Here is a 13,794-nt window from a genome sequence, read left to right on the forward strand (position 1 = left end):
TCGAGTTTTATTTTTCCCATAACTTGGCATTGGTAAAAAAACATTAATAGAATTTATGTTTTTTATACTAAAAAAAAACTAGATTTTAAGTATATTTATTATTGTTTTATGCCTTGCAAACAACAAAGCTTTATTATAACTGACACAACAAACGATATATCAGTTGTGTTTCTATTTTTCTTATATCTAAAATAAATATAATTCTACTAAAAAATAACAAAAAATATTCAAAAAATATTTTTGAATGGGACGATGTGAATAATTATCCTAATGCGATCATGGGTAGACACCCCATAGAAATGCAGTTATTTGGCAAAGTTTCAAGTCTGTTATCGATTTACAAGTCCCAAGAGATGTTTACGGCGACACGTTGTCTGGACGAAATATCACGTGACAGAGATACTACTCACAGCATACGCACAATTTCCTTTGTTTTTAAAAAAGTTATTTTAAAATAACAAATACAAAGAATAACAAATAATTAAAATATTTTTAGCTAGGACACTTTTCGAACTATCACTACGTAAAGACTTCGTCGCGTATAACTGTAATACGTTACAGTCTACAGATTTTTTTAAAATCGAAGTGTCTCTTGAAATGCGTATAAGGAAACACTCCATACCAGGTTTTACTTCTATGGATGGTCCTTTGACTGTCAAAGCGTCAATTACCGTCGTGTTAGTAATAGAAGAAACCGTCCCATTCGAGTTCACAGTTGAATTCACGACACTAGTAGTGACTATGTGCTTAGACGACTGATCCGTTGGAGTATTGTGCGCTTCCCAAATAAAACTGGACATGAGTTTGCAATCAATGTGGGTCTCTTCGTAGTCCCCATTCATCTTTTTCACTCCCAATTTGCATATTTCTCCTGGATTGCCTCGGTATTCATTATAATTGTAATGGTCGTGGTAACTGTGACTAGCTGACATTTTCCCGAGGTTGTATAACGCTAAGCCGGTTAACAACGTATCAAACCTGCTTCCGGAGTCTCTGTACTCGTATACATAGACTGGTGGTTGACCATGATAAACGGGGAAACTATGAGACCCGTAAGTAATTTGCTGCGGTGGACTGTAATGGTAATGGTGGTGGACCTCCGTTTTAGTTGAATGATATCCGTGTCCGCCAGACTGGGAATTCTGTGGATGATATTGGTTTGGTGTGTGCTGGTTATTTTGTTGAGTTTGACCATGACCCGAAAGACCCGTGGAAGCTGGATATAGGTCGCCACCAGCATTCTTATTCTGCGTGTGTTGTATATTTTGATGAAGTTGCGAATTCTGTTGGTTACCAGAAAGACCTGTAGAGGCTGGGTAGGAGTGATAATTGCCAATATATCTAGTATTGCTGCCAGTTCCAGAGTAGCCCGTAGAATGTGGGTAGCTGTGAGAACCATGCGAACCGCGTCCCGAGTACCTGCCGTAACTCCCACCGCCGGATCTTCTCGCACAACTTGTTGATATTAAAATTAAAAGGATGAAAGTCAAACGTGACATTTTCGCGGCGATTTCGATGTTCAACTGAAGCTTTCCGTATAAAAGTTTGCATATACTAGCTGGTGACGTCATCGGGTGTGGCGATGGATGATAAACTCAAAACTTCCCTATGTTCCCGATACCGTTCCGATCAAAGCACGCATGCGTAAGAAACCGACCACATGGTGGAAAAACAAGTACGCATTTCATGGAATCACATAAAAAATAAAATAACAACCTATCTGCTTCTTATTAATTTTTAAGCCTATACTTTTGTAATGTTTGAAACATTTCAAGAACAAGTTTTGTTTTTTGTAGCTATTACCTCGTAGATTATATCATATATTGAATAAATCATTTTAGTAGCTCTAGTCTACTTGTGATATTAAATCGTTCTAAAAACATAAAAAATAGATAATGTACTTTTGTATATTATAGCATTTCACATATTAATATAGCAGTATTATATGTAGCACAGTGTAAGGAACAACCAGTATCCCAATACGCCGTTGACATGCCCACTGGATATTTCGTAAGTCTATTCTTTAGTCTAAACAAATTTGATAAAAGTTATAACAAAACTCCTGAAAAAGGTATCGACTAGTACTTTTTTTATAAGTCAAGGACAGTTGAGCGAACAAAATTATGCGTAAAAGGTAATTTAGAAATATAATATTGCACTAATCCAACTGTAAACTTTATGCTTCACCTATTCATTTACCTATAGAAATTTTATTGTAATTCATCGAAGTAGGTATATTTGCAGGTATCATAAAAAGGCCATATACAATTATTACGATAACTTTAATCATATTATTATTAGCACAGCTTAAAATTACTTTCATTACTGCTTTAGCATTATAAAATACCCTCAGTCGATTATGTCACCAAATTATACTACTTTCATAAAATTGGACATTTTTGGAACGACCAACTTCATGAGAGACGAAAAGTTCAAAATTCAACAAAAAAAAAAAAAACACTTTCGTGCGTTTTAAAATAAATTAAAAAAATAAGAAATAATATTCGTTCAGTTTTCTAAAATACATCTAATTATCATTTGCATTATCCATTGTTGACAGAAGAATGTTTAACATTATTAAGAAAAAAAAATTACTTAGATATTTATACATTTTGAGGTTTCATAGCATCAAAACCACGTACTTAACCAAGTGTATCCATTGCCACAAACTTTGAACACCGTCATTTATGTATCGCCAACCACAAAAGTGTAAAGTTTTATCCAATAAGTTTTGTAATACATCTATAATAGAACAGAATGGAGAATATTTTTTATAAAAAATAAAGATAACCAACTGAATTCTTATGAAAATATTATGATAGAATTAGCAAAACTTTTTAATTAAAAAAGTATCATACAAATCTGTCTAAACCATAGATAAAATAATAGTTTTAAAGAAAAATTTATAATTTATTGATTAATGAATAGGTATTATTGTATGTAAAATAAATTTGTCACTGAAGCCAATTCACAAATTGCAATTTTAAATAAATTTTTGACTGTATAACAAAATGCAACATGAACAAAAACCGGTCGACCTGTAGTCGTCTTACTGCTTTTTAACGCGTCTTGCCAATTCCTATATTAGTATAAAGTAAACAAAAGATCTCCTTTTTGTTCCAACTTTAAATGTGTTAAGAAAATAAAAATATACCGAACTTTGATAAAATTATTTTTATATGTATAGAGAACTAAAAATCAGAAATGAACCCGTATCAAAATAATTTCCATTATAATAGCATACTATATAATGTAGGAGGCGATAATTATATTAAATTCAACATTTAAAAAATTAATCACTAAACAAATATATTCCAGATGTGTGAAAAATATTATAAAAACAGGTATATTTTTTCGCAGTCTTTGCGCATTCCATTTTATTATCAGACAATATTGTCAAACCACAATAAGAGAGCAAAATTAAAATCAACTCTTAATATGTTACTCTCCTATTATGACATGTTATAGTAAAACATAAAAGATGGGTAAACCCAAATATAACTTAACATTGACCCCATTCCATTATAATCAGATTTATAATAGCAACTTTCAATTGCAAAATGTACAATAACACCCAAGTTTACATCAATAACAGTTCTAATGTAAATTATTTAAATGGATCTTAGCAGATGAAACTAATATTGATGGGAACATGAAATTATTATGCATTGATATTCCATAAATTTTTGTGACACACTATAAAAATGACATTTGCTGTTATAAACAATAGTATTTCATTTTGTAGTGTTTTCAGAAATATGGGAGGCGGTACAAAACAGTTGCAACATCAAATCAACATTCACTTATTGACTAAACACCAAAGCCCTGTCACAGACACTAGGTCCTGTGCAGACGAGGCACTTTTTTCAGGGGACAACTATATTTCTGGATATGTTTGCAAAGGTATTATCGTGGACTCGTGTGCGTTATGCCTATTGATGAAGTTAACTATGTAGAAAACAGCTACATTATCTAAAATGTCAATAAGAGATTTTGGTTATTTTCTACATAATTAATAGCAATAACACGGTAAGATATTCATTAAGTAATAAGGAAAGCAGAATGTTTGCTACTGTATGAAATATTGTAGCTTTTCATAGACTATATCATGGACACATACTGCATAATTGTCAATGGAAAATCTTAAGTCAAATGCTTTTACTTTTTTAGTATAACATGATGATAATATCGTACCGTGTCATACAACAGTAAATTTATAAGCGATATTTATATGCGATAATTTTACGTCCCTCATCTACCCAGGTCCTTAATGTTGCACACTTGCAAACAATCTATGACAAGTTACACTAATGTAGACAGTGTTTACAGTATTATTTATTACACACAGTGCTTTAGAATATTGCCTTTAGCTTTTAAATTATTAAATTTAAATTAAATTTCACAATTTACAGATTACTGATATAAATAAAATTTATAAATTGTAACAATTTTAAATTAGTATTGTGTAAATATCTTCACAAAGGACAGGTTGATCCAAATATTTAATAGGGAAATAAGCCTTGGCTGTCGACAACAGTAAATCAAATAGTTATGTAGAATACTAAAATAAGTAAGCATAAGAAATATATTATGTAAATTTACAAACAAATGAAAATAATGTCATTCACTGTACAACACTGGTCTACACAGCTGTTTGAAGTTTATAGTTCCATCATGTCTGTATCTGGGACAGTAACGTTCACTCGTGCGGTGTCCATGAGTGCATCGTCAGGCCTTGGCGAAGAGCTGGCGGACGGCGGCTAGCCGTGGTTCACGTTGACGCCGGTCTCTAGCTCTGAGGCAGGCGTCTCAGGCTCCTCGTCATTGTATATGTTCTCTGCCATTTGCCACACCTTTAACAAATAATATGTTTTAAGTATAAACGTATCATAAACGTTATGTCCATAGTGGTGTTTCTGTTTATAAGCGACGGTTACTACTTTCCATTAGATAGGGCGACAACTTGTTTATTATTCGAAAACTTTTAACTCGACAGTTTCATTTTTATAAAACTAAGTTCGGGGAATGAGTCAATAGCAGACTTGGTAAAAACTGTCGACCGCCAGCCCTCGACATTAAGGGTATTGTGAATTATTTCAACTTCGGGATGAAATTAAATTGATTGTCGAAAATGTCAAATATAGGAAGTTCATAAAATTCCCATTATCATACACAAGTATATACACTATAGACAAAGCTAGAATAACTTACATTTGGAATACATCTTAATTTTTGGAATACGTTTGAATTTTTTATTATTCATCTATTATCACATAACCCACGATCGTTAGATTTTACACTGGCTGGAGCTTTATTAATTTAACTATGTTTTAGTAAACAATTTTATATTATGGTCATTGGAAACTGTTACTACTGTGGGATTGGTATGAAACGGAACGTATGTTAAAAGTGAATGTTGTATGCATAGATTGGAATATGAGGAAGGATGACTGATGTAGAGTGAAGTGGGGGTGGTGAACGGTTGGAGAGTGAAAGTAGAAGATGGACGACAAGTGAACAATTGTGTGTGCTCCTACGATTATTTTTCTAAGATTTAATTTTGCAATTATATATAGTTGAACCGCTTGTGTAAAAAGGAATTTAATTTCTAGCTCCTTGGACCTACATTACTATTATTTATTAAAGTTACCTGCATAATATTATCTTCTGAGACGGAACAGATGACCCAAGGTTCATTAGGGTTCCATGAGAAATCAGAGATCTTGGCAGTATGACCGCCATGAATGAACAGTAATTCTGGTGGACCATCTTCAGCATCTTCTGCAGTTTGTTCTTCACCAATTTTAGATAAATCCCACACATGTAGTCTGAAATGATAGATAAATCTTATTATTATTTCTTTTTTTTTTATTGGACTTGTAATAGCAAACAAGTGTCTGCCCACATACGAAAGGTATAGACAAGAACTTGTCAGCACAGAATACACTGTCTCCATAGTACCATTCACATGTCAATTCTCAGGAAGATAAACAACATGTACTACTAGATATTTTCTACAATTAATATTTTAATAGGCCACCTGGGTAACATATATAAGCCTATCTGTCTACCTCTTTATAATTTAAGTAAGTACTGAGAATTGCCAAATGTCTCATGGGAATGGAAGACAATTAATCATCACCAGGTGCAGATCCGACCCTTACAAAAGATTGTGGTCACAGTTACCCAAAAATTAGAAAAGAATATTAACTTACTCATGATTGATATAGTGCATTCTTATAAAGGAGATACAAAATATATGATGCCCTGAACAAGATTTTGTAATCAGGTGAAAAAAAGCCATGAGACGAACTCTAGTTAATTAATAAACCTGTAAAATGTCAATTTGTTTGCTTATGAAAGTTGCAATAGTATAAAGGCATTGGAAATAATATCATCAGCTTATGGACCTCAATAGGTTGTAAAAGAGAGAGAGAGAGAGAGAGAGAGAGAGAGAGAGAGAGAAAGATTTTAACATATTACATACACATAATCTATCTTATAAGATATAAGTAAAATTTATCTATAATAACAAATTCAAATATTTACCTCCTGTCTGTCCCACTACTAGCCAAGATAGTTTCATTGTGCGGTGACCATTGCACTTGGAATATTTCATCTTTGTGTGATTCAAATGAATGTAGTTTGAGTTTCAAGTTTCGCAAGTCCCATAATGCCACCTGTTGAAATAGTACAATTAGTTAAAATTCAGTGTGACATTATTGAATTATTAAATTTATTATTTAAATAACAAAAGTATTAGGTTCCCAATTCAGTTATTTTCTTTTATCTTTTCATCAGTTCTGAACCAATCTTAATTTTTTTTTTGCAATTAATATGGTTTACTCCTTGCTTTATATTCGATGATGATTTAAGCCATTTTTTTTTTTTCAAAAAAATATAATTAATTAATCTCTTATAAAAATATGACAAGATATATGTAAATACTTACAGTTTTGTCAGCACTGCCAGTAGCCAATATGAATTCTGAATAAGGATTGAAGCTTAGGCAGTTTACTTCTGCTGTATGAGCATCTACTGTGTGTGATGGTTTGGACGTATTATTACATCTGTATATGAAAATTTGTTAAATTAATACTCATATCTTAAAAATATTATACTAACCTAACCCAAATTATATTCCCATATCTATAAATTAATTAGTATATTAATTAAATATTTGTATAGAGACTTCTAATGTGAAGGCATTTTTTGCGCTTACAATGCAAACCTTGACTGAACCCTATAAAATAGATCAAAATAATGTACTACACTATTATACACCTTAAAGTCTACAAAAAAAAAATCCGCGATGGTTTATGTCTATCTCTTAGGGTAGGGATCCGAATGTTTAGGTAGTGTACCAATGTAAATTTATATGTATAACGAGGAAGGAAAATTAATAATTTTTTGTTCCTTACAATTTAACTCAAAAAGTACTCGACCAATTTTAGCGAAAGCTATATCTCCTCAGAGTAACATAGGCTGTTTTATATTTTCTGTAAAGAACCCACGCTGCTACTGAAAATGTACAATAACATAATTACATAAATAATAATTTACCTGGTGTCCCATATCATAAGCTTCTGGTCATCAGCAACAGAACCAAATAAAGACTCATGCAATAGGTGCCAAGCGACATCCTCAACGACCGCCGTATGGCCAGTGAACACTGACTTAGCTTCGATTACTCTTCCTTCTTTAGGGGTAGCATTAATATCCCATAGGCAGATTGTGTGATCATCGCTGACAAATAAAACATAGTTTTTATTTATGTTTAGATTCACATTGTGTAGGTATTGGTTTCTATTTCTATATATATGTTTCTTTTGCATATAAAAAGGGCAGATACATATAACTATCGTGAGTCATACAATGCAGTAATTATTTGTATAAGATATACTCTAAATTCTAATTTTGTAATTGCCTATCAAGTTTGAAACTAGTTAGCCATCCTTGATATTTAAAATGGTATAAGTCGATATTAATAATACACAACATTTTTAATTCAATTATAAATTTATATTAATCAGAATTTTCAATGATTTTAAACCTCTGACAAGACTTGAAACTTAAAAATACTTACTACCTACATAAATAAATACAATAAATAAATCAAATACCTAAATAAATCGTATTATAATTAAACGCAATGTTAATTTAATTAAATTTACCTGGCAGATAAAAGATAACCATTGAGATTTGGGTTCCATGATAACCCATAGCCTTCTTTTTGATGACCACGCAATCTGCAAATATAATAAGAATATATAAAATATACAAACATGTCAAATATGATAGTAGATAGTAATAAAATATAATACTAAACATGCATCCTGTACAGTAATGTTAATACCAACTTTTATATATATTGAACATCACGTTTTTGTGTGTATTTGTCATAACAATTTTTTTCACAAAAATACTTATTGCATTATAAGAAAACACAAACATATTTGCAACATGTGTTTTAGTGTTAAGAGTTGAAGTTTATATTTACTATAGAAGTTTACTTGAATAAAGACGACTTAATTTTGAAAAAAAATTATATTTTTTATATGTTTTTGTAGTAATATCAATATTTTTACATCTTTATTTGTACCTTAGATCAGGATGGCATTCACCGGATGGCTCTGGTTTTGATGGGTGTTTGGTATAGTCAAAGACCAGCACATCAGATGAAGGGGTCTTGGTGGCAATAACACAGGGATTCTGGGGCATAAAGCGAGCTCTATTCACTTCACCCTCATGATTGATCTTGATTTCAATTTCAATTTTGCCTGATACAGATCCAAAACCACCAAACTCTGAAAAAAAGGTATTTGTTTTTTTATTACTAGGAATATTTAACGAAGTCTGTTCCATGGTGTTATCATCATTGATATAAACATGAAAAACACAATGGCCAAAATATAAAATATACTACAATATATATGTTATCTAACAGTATTCTTTAAGGATTGTCTATCCCTACAGGCATAACAGTTCTACTGGTACTTGATTTATGGCGGTATAAACATGATGACAAATATGTATTTGTCATAACAGTTTAATAGAACTAGAACATGGCTCATAAACATTGTGGATAATGCATAGGATACTACAATCGCAATGCAGTACAATCATAAAAAAACTAATGATTTAAAAAAAGCTAGTAAACAAGTCTATTTGAATAAAGATTATTTCTATTCTATTCTACTGTGTATTAAATTTTACTTGGAAACAAATGTAGTGTTCCATGTTAAGATTACAAAGCATCACTACTCCTTTTTAATTCTAGAATGCCAAAATTGACAATTATTGAAACACAATATGCCATTGTAAAAGCAGGATAATTCGAAAGATGTGTAAAAAAACAAAATGTACAATGTTTGGTCAATCATTTTGTAGTTGCTATCCTAATATATTTATTTTTATTTGTATTTTTGTACATTCATTTGAAATTTAGATATTAGGTTATAGGGAAAAGATACTCACCACCTTTGTCATTATCGTAATGGCTGGCATCAAACTGAGCATCTTCATTAGGCAGCTGAACACTAGCAATCAGTAGGTGGTTTTGTTCATCTGATGTGTGTGTACCCAAAATTAATCTAAATTCAAAACATAATACAGATTAATAACAATGTATTTAATACAAACTCCATGAACAATGTGAAATGAGTAGATGGACTTGTTTAAATGTAACATAGAAGTGGGCCTATCACCATTTTTTCTTAGCATTAATTTTATTTAATAATTTGCTAAAAATATTTAGTATGATATGTATCCTGCATATGCATCAACACATTTAGCTGCTCAGTAGAATGTGTCTCATCTCCATGGTCACTCTAACATAGAGCTAATAATTTATCATTAACTAGAATAGTTATGCAGATAAGAATAAAATCCATATGATGAAAAATAAAAACTAAGCATTTTACTGTGATGACAGCATATTGTTTATATATTAACCTGTTATTTTATTGTTAAGTTTAGTAAGCACACATTATTTTTTAATGTAATAACTACCACTTTAATTTATATGTAATTAGATTAAAAAAGTTTGACTAGTTTTGAAATAAATTTGTGATCCTTTGTCATTACTTATTTTAATAATATATTACTATTAGCTGATGTCCCTGCAAACATTATTATACAACCTACAACCAACAACTTGTTCTATTTTTTTTTTATATTGGTATCCTATATCTCAAATTGGAGCAAACAAGCATTTATAAAGTTCATTACAATGTCTGGCAATAAGAAATATTTTTATTCAAGTAAACTTAGATTTAAGCATTTTTGAACAGGAATTCTTTTTATTATCATCTATTCGGAATGCAATTTCAGCCAAGAAGAATGGGCAAGAAACTCAGCTGTCGTTCTTTTCAAAAAGTAAAAATAAAAAATTTATATAATATATAAATAAAAAATTTGTGTGAATAAAAAATACTAAGCAGTTTTAGGAATAAATATGAAGGAACAATGTGAAATAGGAGTGAAAATTCTATTTTATCCATCATACATTGCCATTCTTGACGACTATGGGCTTATGACAATATACCCTGTAAGTTCATTGTCATATCCACATCTTTAAACCAAAACAGCCATGCACAGCTACTTCACTAGAGAAACATGAGTGGAACAGAGGTGCCCTTGCAGATGACTTATAAGTTTTTATTTTGTTCTGATTTTCAATGGCACCTTCCCAGAGTTCTATCCCTAAGCATGTATTCCGAGACTGAGTATCTAAATATAAGAAATTATGGCATAAGTATCATAATATGCATATATTTATTTAGATATTTAAAACATTTAAAAATTTATGTAGTGTTTAAAATGGTCAGAATGGGAGTACATGCGGAAATAACTGCGAATAAAGAAGAATGGAAGGGAAAAATATTATGACCCCGAATAATAATTGGGATAAGGGTAGGAAGATGATGAGATATTTAAAAACGTAGCCAAACAATATTTGTAAATTACAAAAATAATGATTGTTACGATAACGACAATTTAGATTATTAGTAGCAATTACCATACCGGTGCACAGAATAATCTTTCCCTTCAGGCCTGGTCACGTCTGGAAGCCACTGAGCAGTCAAGGAAGGCCACTCAAGAGCGTGTGTCATTACCAAGTCGTAAAGAAATGGCGTGTTTTTCTTCCATATTTTATATTCTTCGTTGATAACTCTCTCCTCAACAGCATCGTCAAAGGTTTCTATAAGTAGATACAAAGGAATAAAGTACGATAACCAAAAAACAGAGGTAAGCTGTCAAGAATTTTTATCGCTTATGGAATTGTATATAGTGGACTTGAGTACATATATTTACCTCCATCCCCTTTATCACCCATTTTAAAATAAATATGTGTCAATTATTTTCACCAAATAGTATCTGGAAAACAATTTTACTAAAAGAACCGGCCTAAAAGGCGCCAAACAACGAAATTCCTTGGTCGGCGTTGCTATCCGCCGTCAGCAGACAAACTTCCGGTTGCCTTCTCCAATCAATTAATTATTCTTTATATTTTCAAATATCAGTCTAATATTATATTATAAAACCGAATATAATAATAATATTATAATTATATTCTCTCCTAATTTTCTTTTAAATAATTAATAATTTTTATATTTTGTTACTTTTACAATTTATTAGTATCTTTTTAAAACGGAAACAGTGCAGCGTTTCTAAAGTGTTACTAGAACAATTTAATATCATTGGCTATTTTCGTGTCGGGAATAATTAAAACATCTACATCGCAATCTATAGAAAAATAAATAATAAACTTAGATAGTTACTAAAGTATTTAATTAGCTAATTAATATTACCAAAGTAGATTGTCTACTAGGTATTAATCATAGACGTAATAATAAAGTACTTAAAGTAGTCATAATACCGTACAAAGAATATTAAGTATTAAATAACTTTAATATTATACATAACTTGTGTATTAAATAGAAATGTTCTATTTTTATATTATAGAAGTAAATTTTTTGCTTTTGCAATATGTGAATCTGACTATTTACGGTTCCATAAATTAACAATATTTGCTCCGAAATCATTAGTATTTGCAATATTAAGTCACAGCTAATATATATATATTAAAATAAAATGTATCATATCATAATCATTCTAGTTACTGTCGTCGTATGTCAATGTCATTTGGTTATAGATGTCACGGTGACAACAACTAAAGATATGATGACACATTTTTCTTTCATATCAAAATTATCAAATCAAATTATCAAGATTTAGTAAAAGTGCAAACGGTAAAATAATAATAAATTTTAATTATATGTGTATGCCAAAAAATTAACACATTTAAATAAAATTCTGAGGGAAATACACAATTTTTCGCTTGTGTTGTGATTCCGATTCTGGAAACAAGAAAAATCCTTGTTTTTTTTTTAAATTCAGGGATCAAAATCAAAACGTGACTATGGCTGATGCTGCAGCAGCACGTCGTGAAGCTCGCAGAAAAAGGATTTTAGAAAATTCTCATAACAGGCTCCAGCTGATATCTGGAAAGACTAGCGACGAATGTTGTAAAGGTATCAACATTTGTTTCATTCATTTACATTGCTTGTTTATTAAAAAAAAATAACTTATCGTTTCTATTCTAGTGTCACCAGTTAGAAGCCCAGTTCCTGAACAGACCTACGAAGTTTCAATAACACCAGAGAGTTCCAGTAAATCCTCCCTTAATAATGGATTGCTTCTTGTAGAGCCAGAAACTTTTGCTTTGTTGTCAACAAATCCTGACACTGATGCAACTGGCGACGCAGATGTTTTTAATGAGCATGAATCAGCAGCTTTAAGGTCATCACTGCCTGAGACAGCCCAAAAGTTAACAGTGTGGGATCAATTGACCATCTATAAATATGACATAGTGTTTTTATCCCTAGTCATACAACTCTTATATGGTTTGTCTTTTATAACTCTTGATAATACATATATGTTTCTCCCTTTTGCTATATATGTTATTACTAAACAATTATTTTTCCCAACAAAGAATAATTCAAAGTTTGCAAATATGCTTTTATTATTGAATGGTTTATCTCAGCAGGCTGATAGACTACAGAAGGTATTGAGTATCACACAATGGGTTGGTGTGATTTTCCAAGATATGTGTATATATCTATTCACTACTATTTGTGTACAATTGCTTTATATTACATTAACGAAAAACTTTGTGACATAATAATTACTTGGTACCCCAAAATGCGGGCATTATAATGACTGATCATTTCTAACAATAGTAAGCTAGATCTGACAAGAATGTTCCGTAATTTTGATTGCTTGTGCCTTTTTATGTAAGTGAGACGTGACATGTGTGCGTTTTAGTCACATATTGCCATTTTAGTTATAAACTAGGTACCATTTTGTAAATAGCAACAGTTTCAAATTTTAGTTCAAATTAACATTTGCTCAAGAACTTATATTACTTTATATGCTCGCATTTTATTTACACAAGTAAAATTTAGTTTATAAATTAACATGTACATACTGTCTTTAACTCAGCTCCTTTATGGAGGGATAGGCAGAATGTAGTGTGGACATGTTGACAAACCAATATATATATATATATATATATCATTAGTCACTATTTTGTTAACATTTATAATTTTGCATTTTAATGATTGTATTTCTTTTATTATGAAATGTGAAATAACTGTGTGTTTGTAAATATTGGAGAAATGCATGAATTGCCAAATTAAAACTATTTTTATGCTCTGTATAATAATAATATTTTGATATATATGTAATTCTATTAAGGCCTATGAAATAATATTTTCTAGTAAGTACATA

The 13,794-nt window shown here is 30.8% G+C and overlaps 3 protein-coding genes across 3 annotated transcripts; 1 reads left to right on the forward strand and 2 right to left on the reverse strand.

Moving 5' to 3' along the window:
• Window positions 1-19: 19 nt before the first annotated feature.
• On the reverse strand, window positions 20-2,130 carry LOC113516227 (uncharacterized). Its single transcript, XM_031908819.2, has one exon. It carries the CDS (start codon window positions 1,569-1,571, stop codon window positions 450-452), a length of 1,122 nt encoding a protein of 373 aa, XP_031764679.2. The 5' UTR covers window positions 1,572-2,130; the 3' UTR covers window positions 20-449.
• A 133-nt stretch (window positions 2,131-2,263) lies between these two features.
• LOC113516044 (chromatin assembly factor 1 p55 subunit) lies at window positions 2,264-11,478 on the reverse strand. The gene is made up of 10 exons (XM_026900387.3): window positions 11,317-11,478; window positions 11,026-11,203; window positions 9,478-9,593; window positions 8,603-8,807; window positions 8,175-8,249; window positions 7,564-7,746; window positions 6,953-7,070; window positions 6,550-6,680; window positions 5,651-5,828; window positions 2,264-4,853 (listed from the first exon to the last, which is right to left on the reverse strand). The coding sequence occupies exons 1-10, from the start codon at window positions 11,336-11,338 to the stop codon at window positions 4,761-4,763; spliced, it is 1,299 nt and encodes a 432-aa protein (XP_026756188.2). The 5' UTR covers window positions 11,339-11,478; the 3' UTR covers window positions 2,264-4,760.
• A 648-nt stretch (window positions 11,479-12,126) lies between these two features.
• On the forward strand, window positions 12,127-13,752 carry LOC113516122 (uncharacterized). The gene is made up of 3 exons (XM_026900494.3): window positions 12,127-12,254; window positions 12,403-12,536; window positions 12,609-13,752. The coding sequence occupies exons 2-3, from the start codon at window positions 12,425-12,427 to the stop codon at window positions 13,184-13,186; spliced, it is 690 nt and encodes a 229-aa protein (XP_026756295.2). The 5' UTR covers window positions 12,127-12,254; window positions 12,403-12,424; the 3' UTR covers window positions 13,187-13,752.
• The last annotated feature ends 42 nt before the right edge of the window (window positions 13,753-13,794 follow it).

The sequence above is a fragment of the Galleria mellonella genome, unplaced genomic scaffold (genome assembly GCF_026898425.1).
Source record: "Galleria mellonella isolate WM207_F2 unplaced genomic scaffold, CSIRO_AGI_GalMel_v1 utg718, whole genome shotgun sequence".
In the NCBI taxonomy this organism is placed as follows: domain Eukaryota; kingdom Metazoa; phylum Arthropoda; class Insecta; order Lepidoptera; family Pyralidae; genus Galleria; species Galleria mellonella.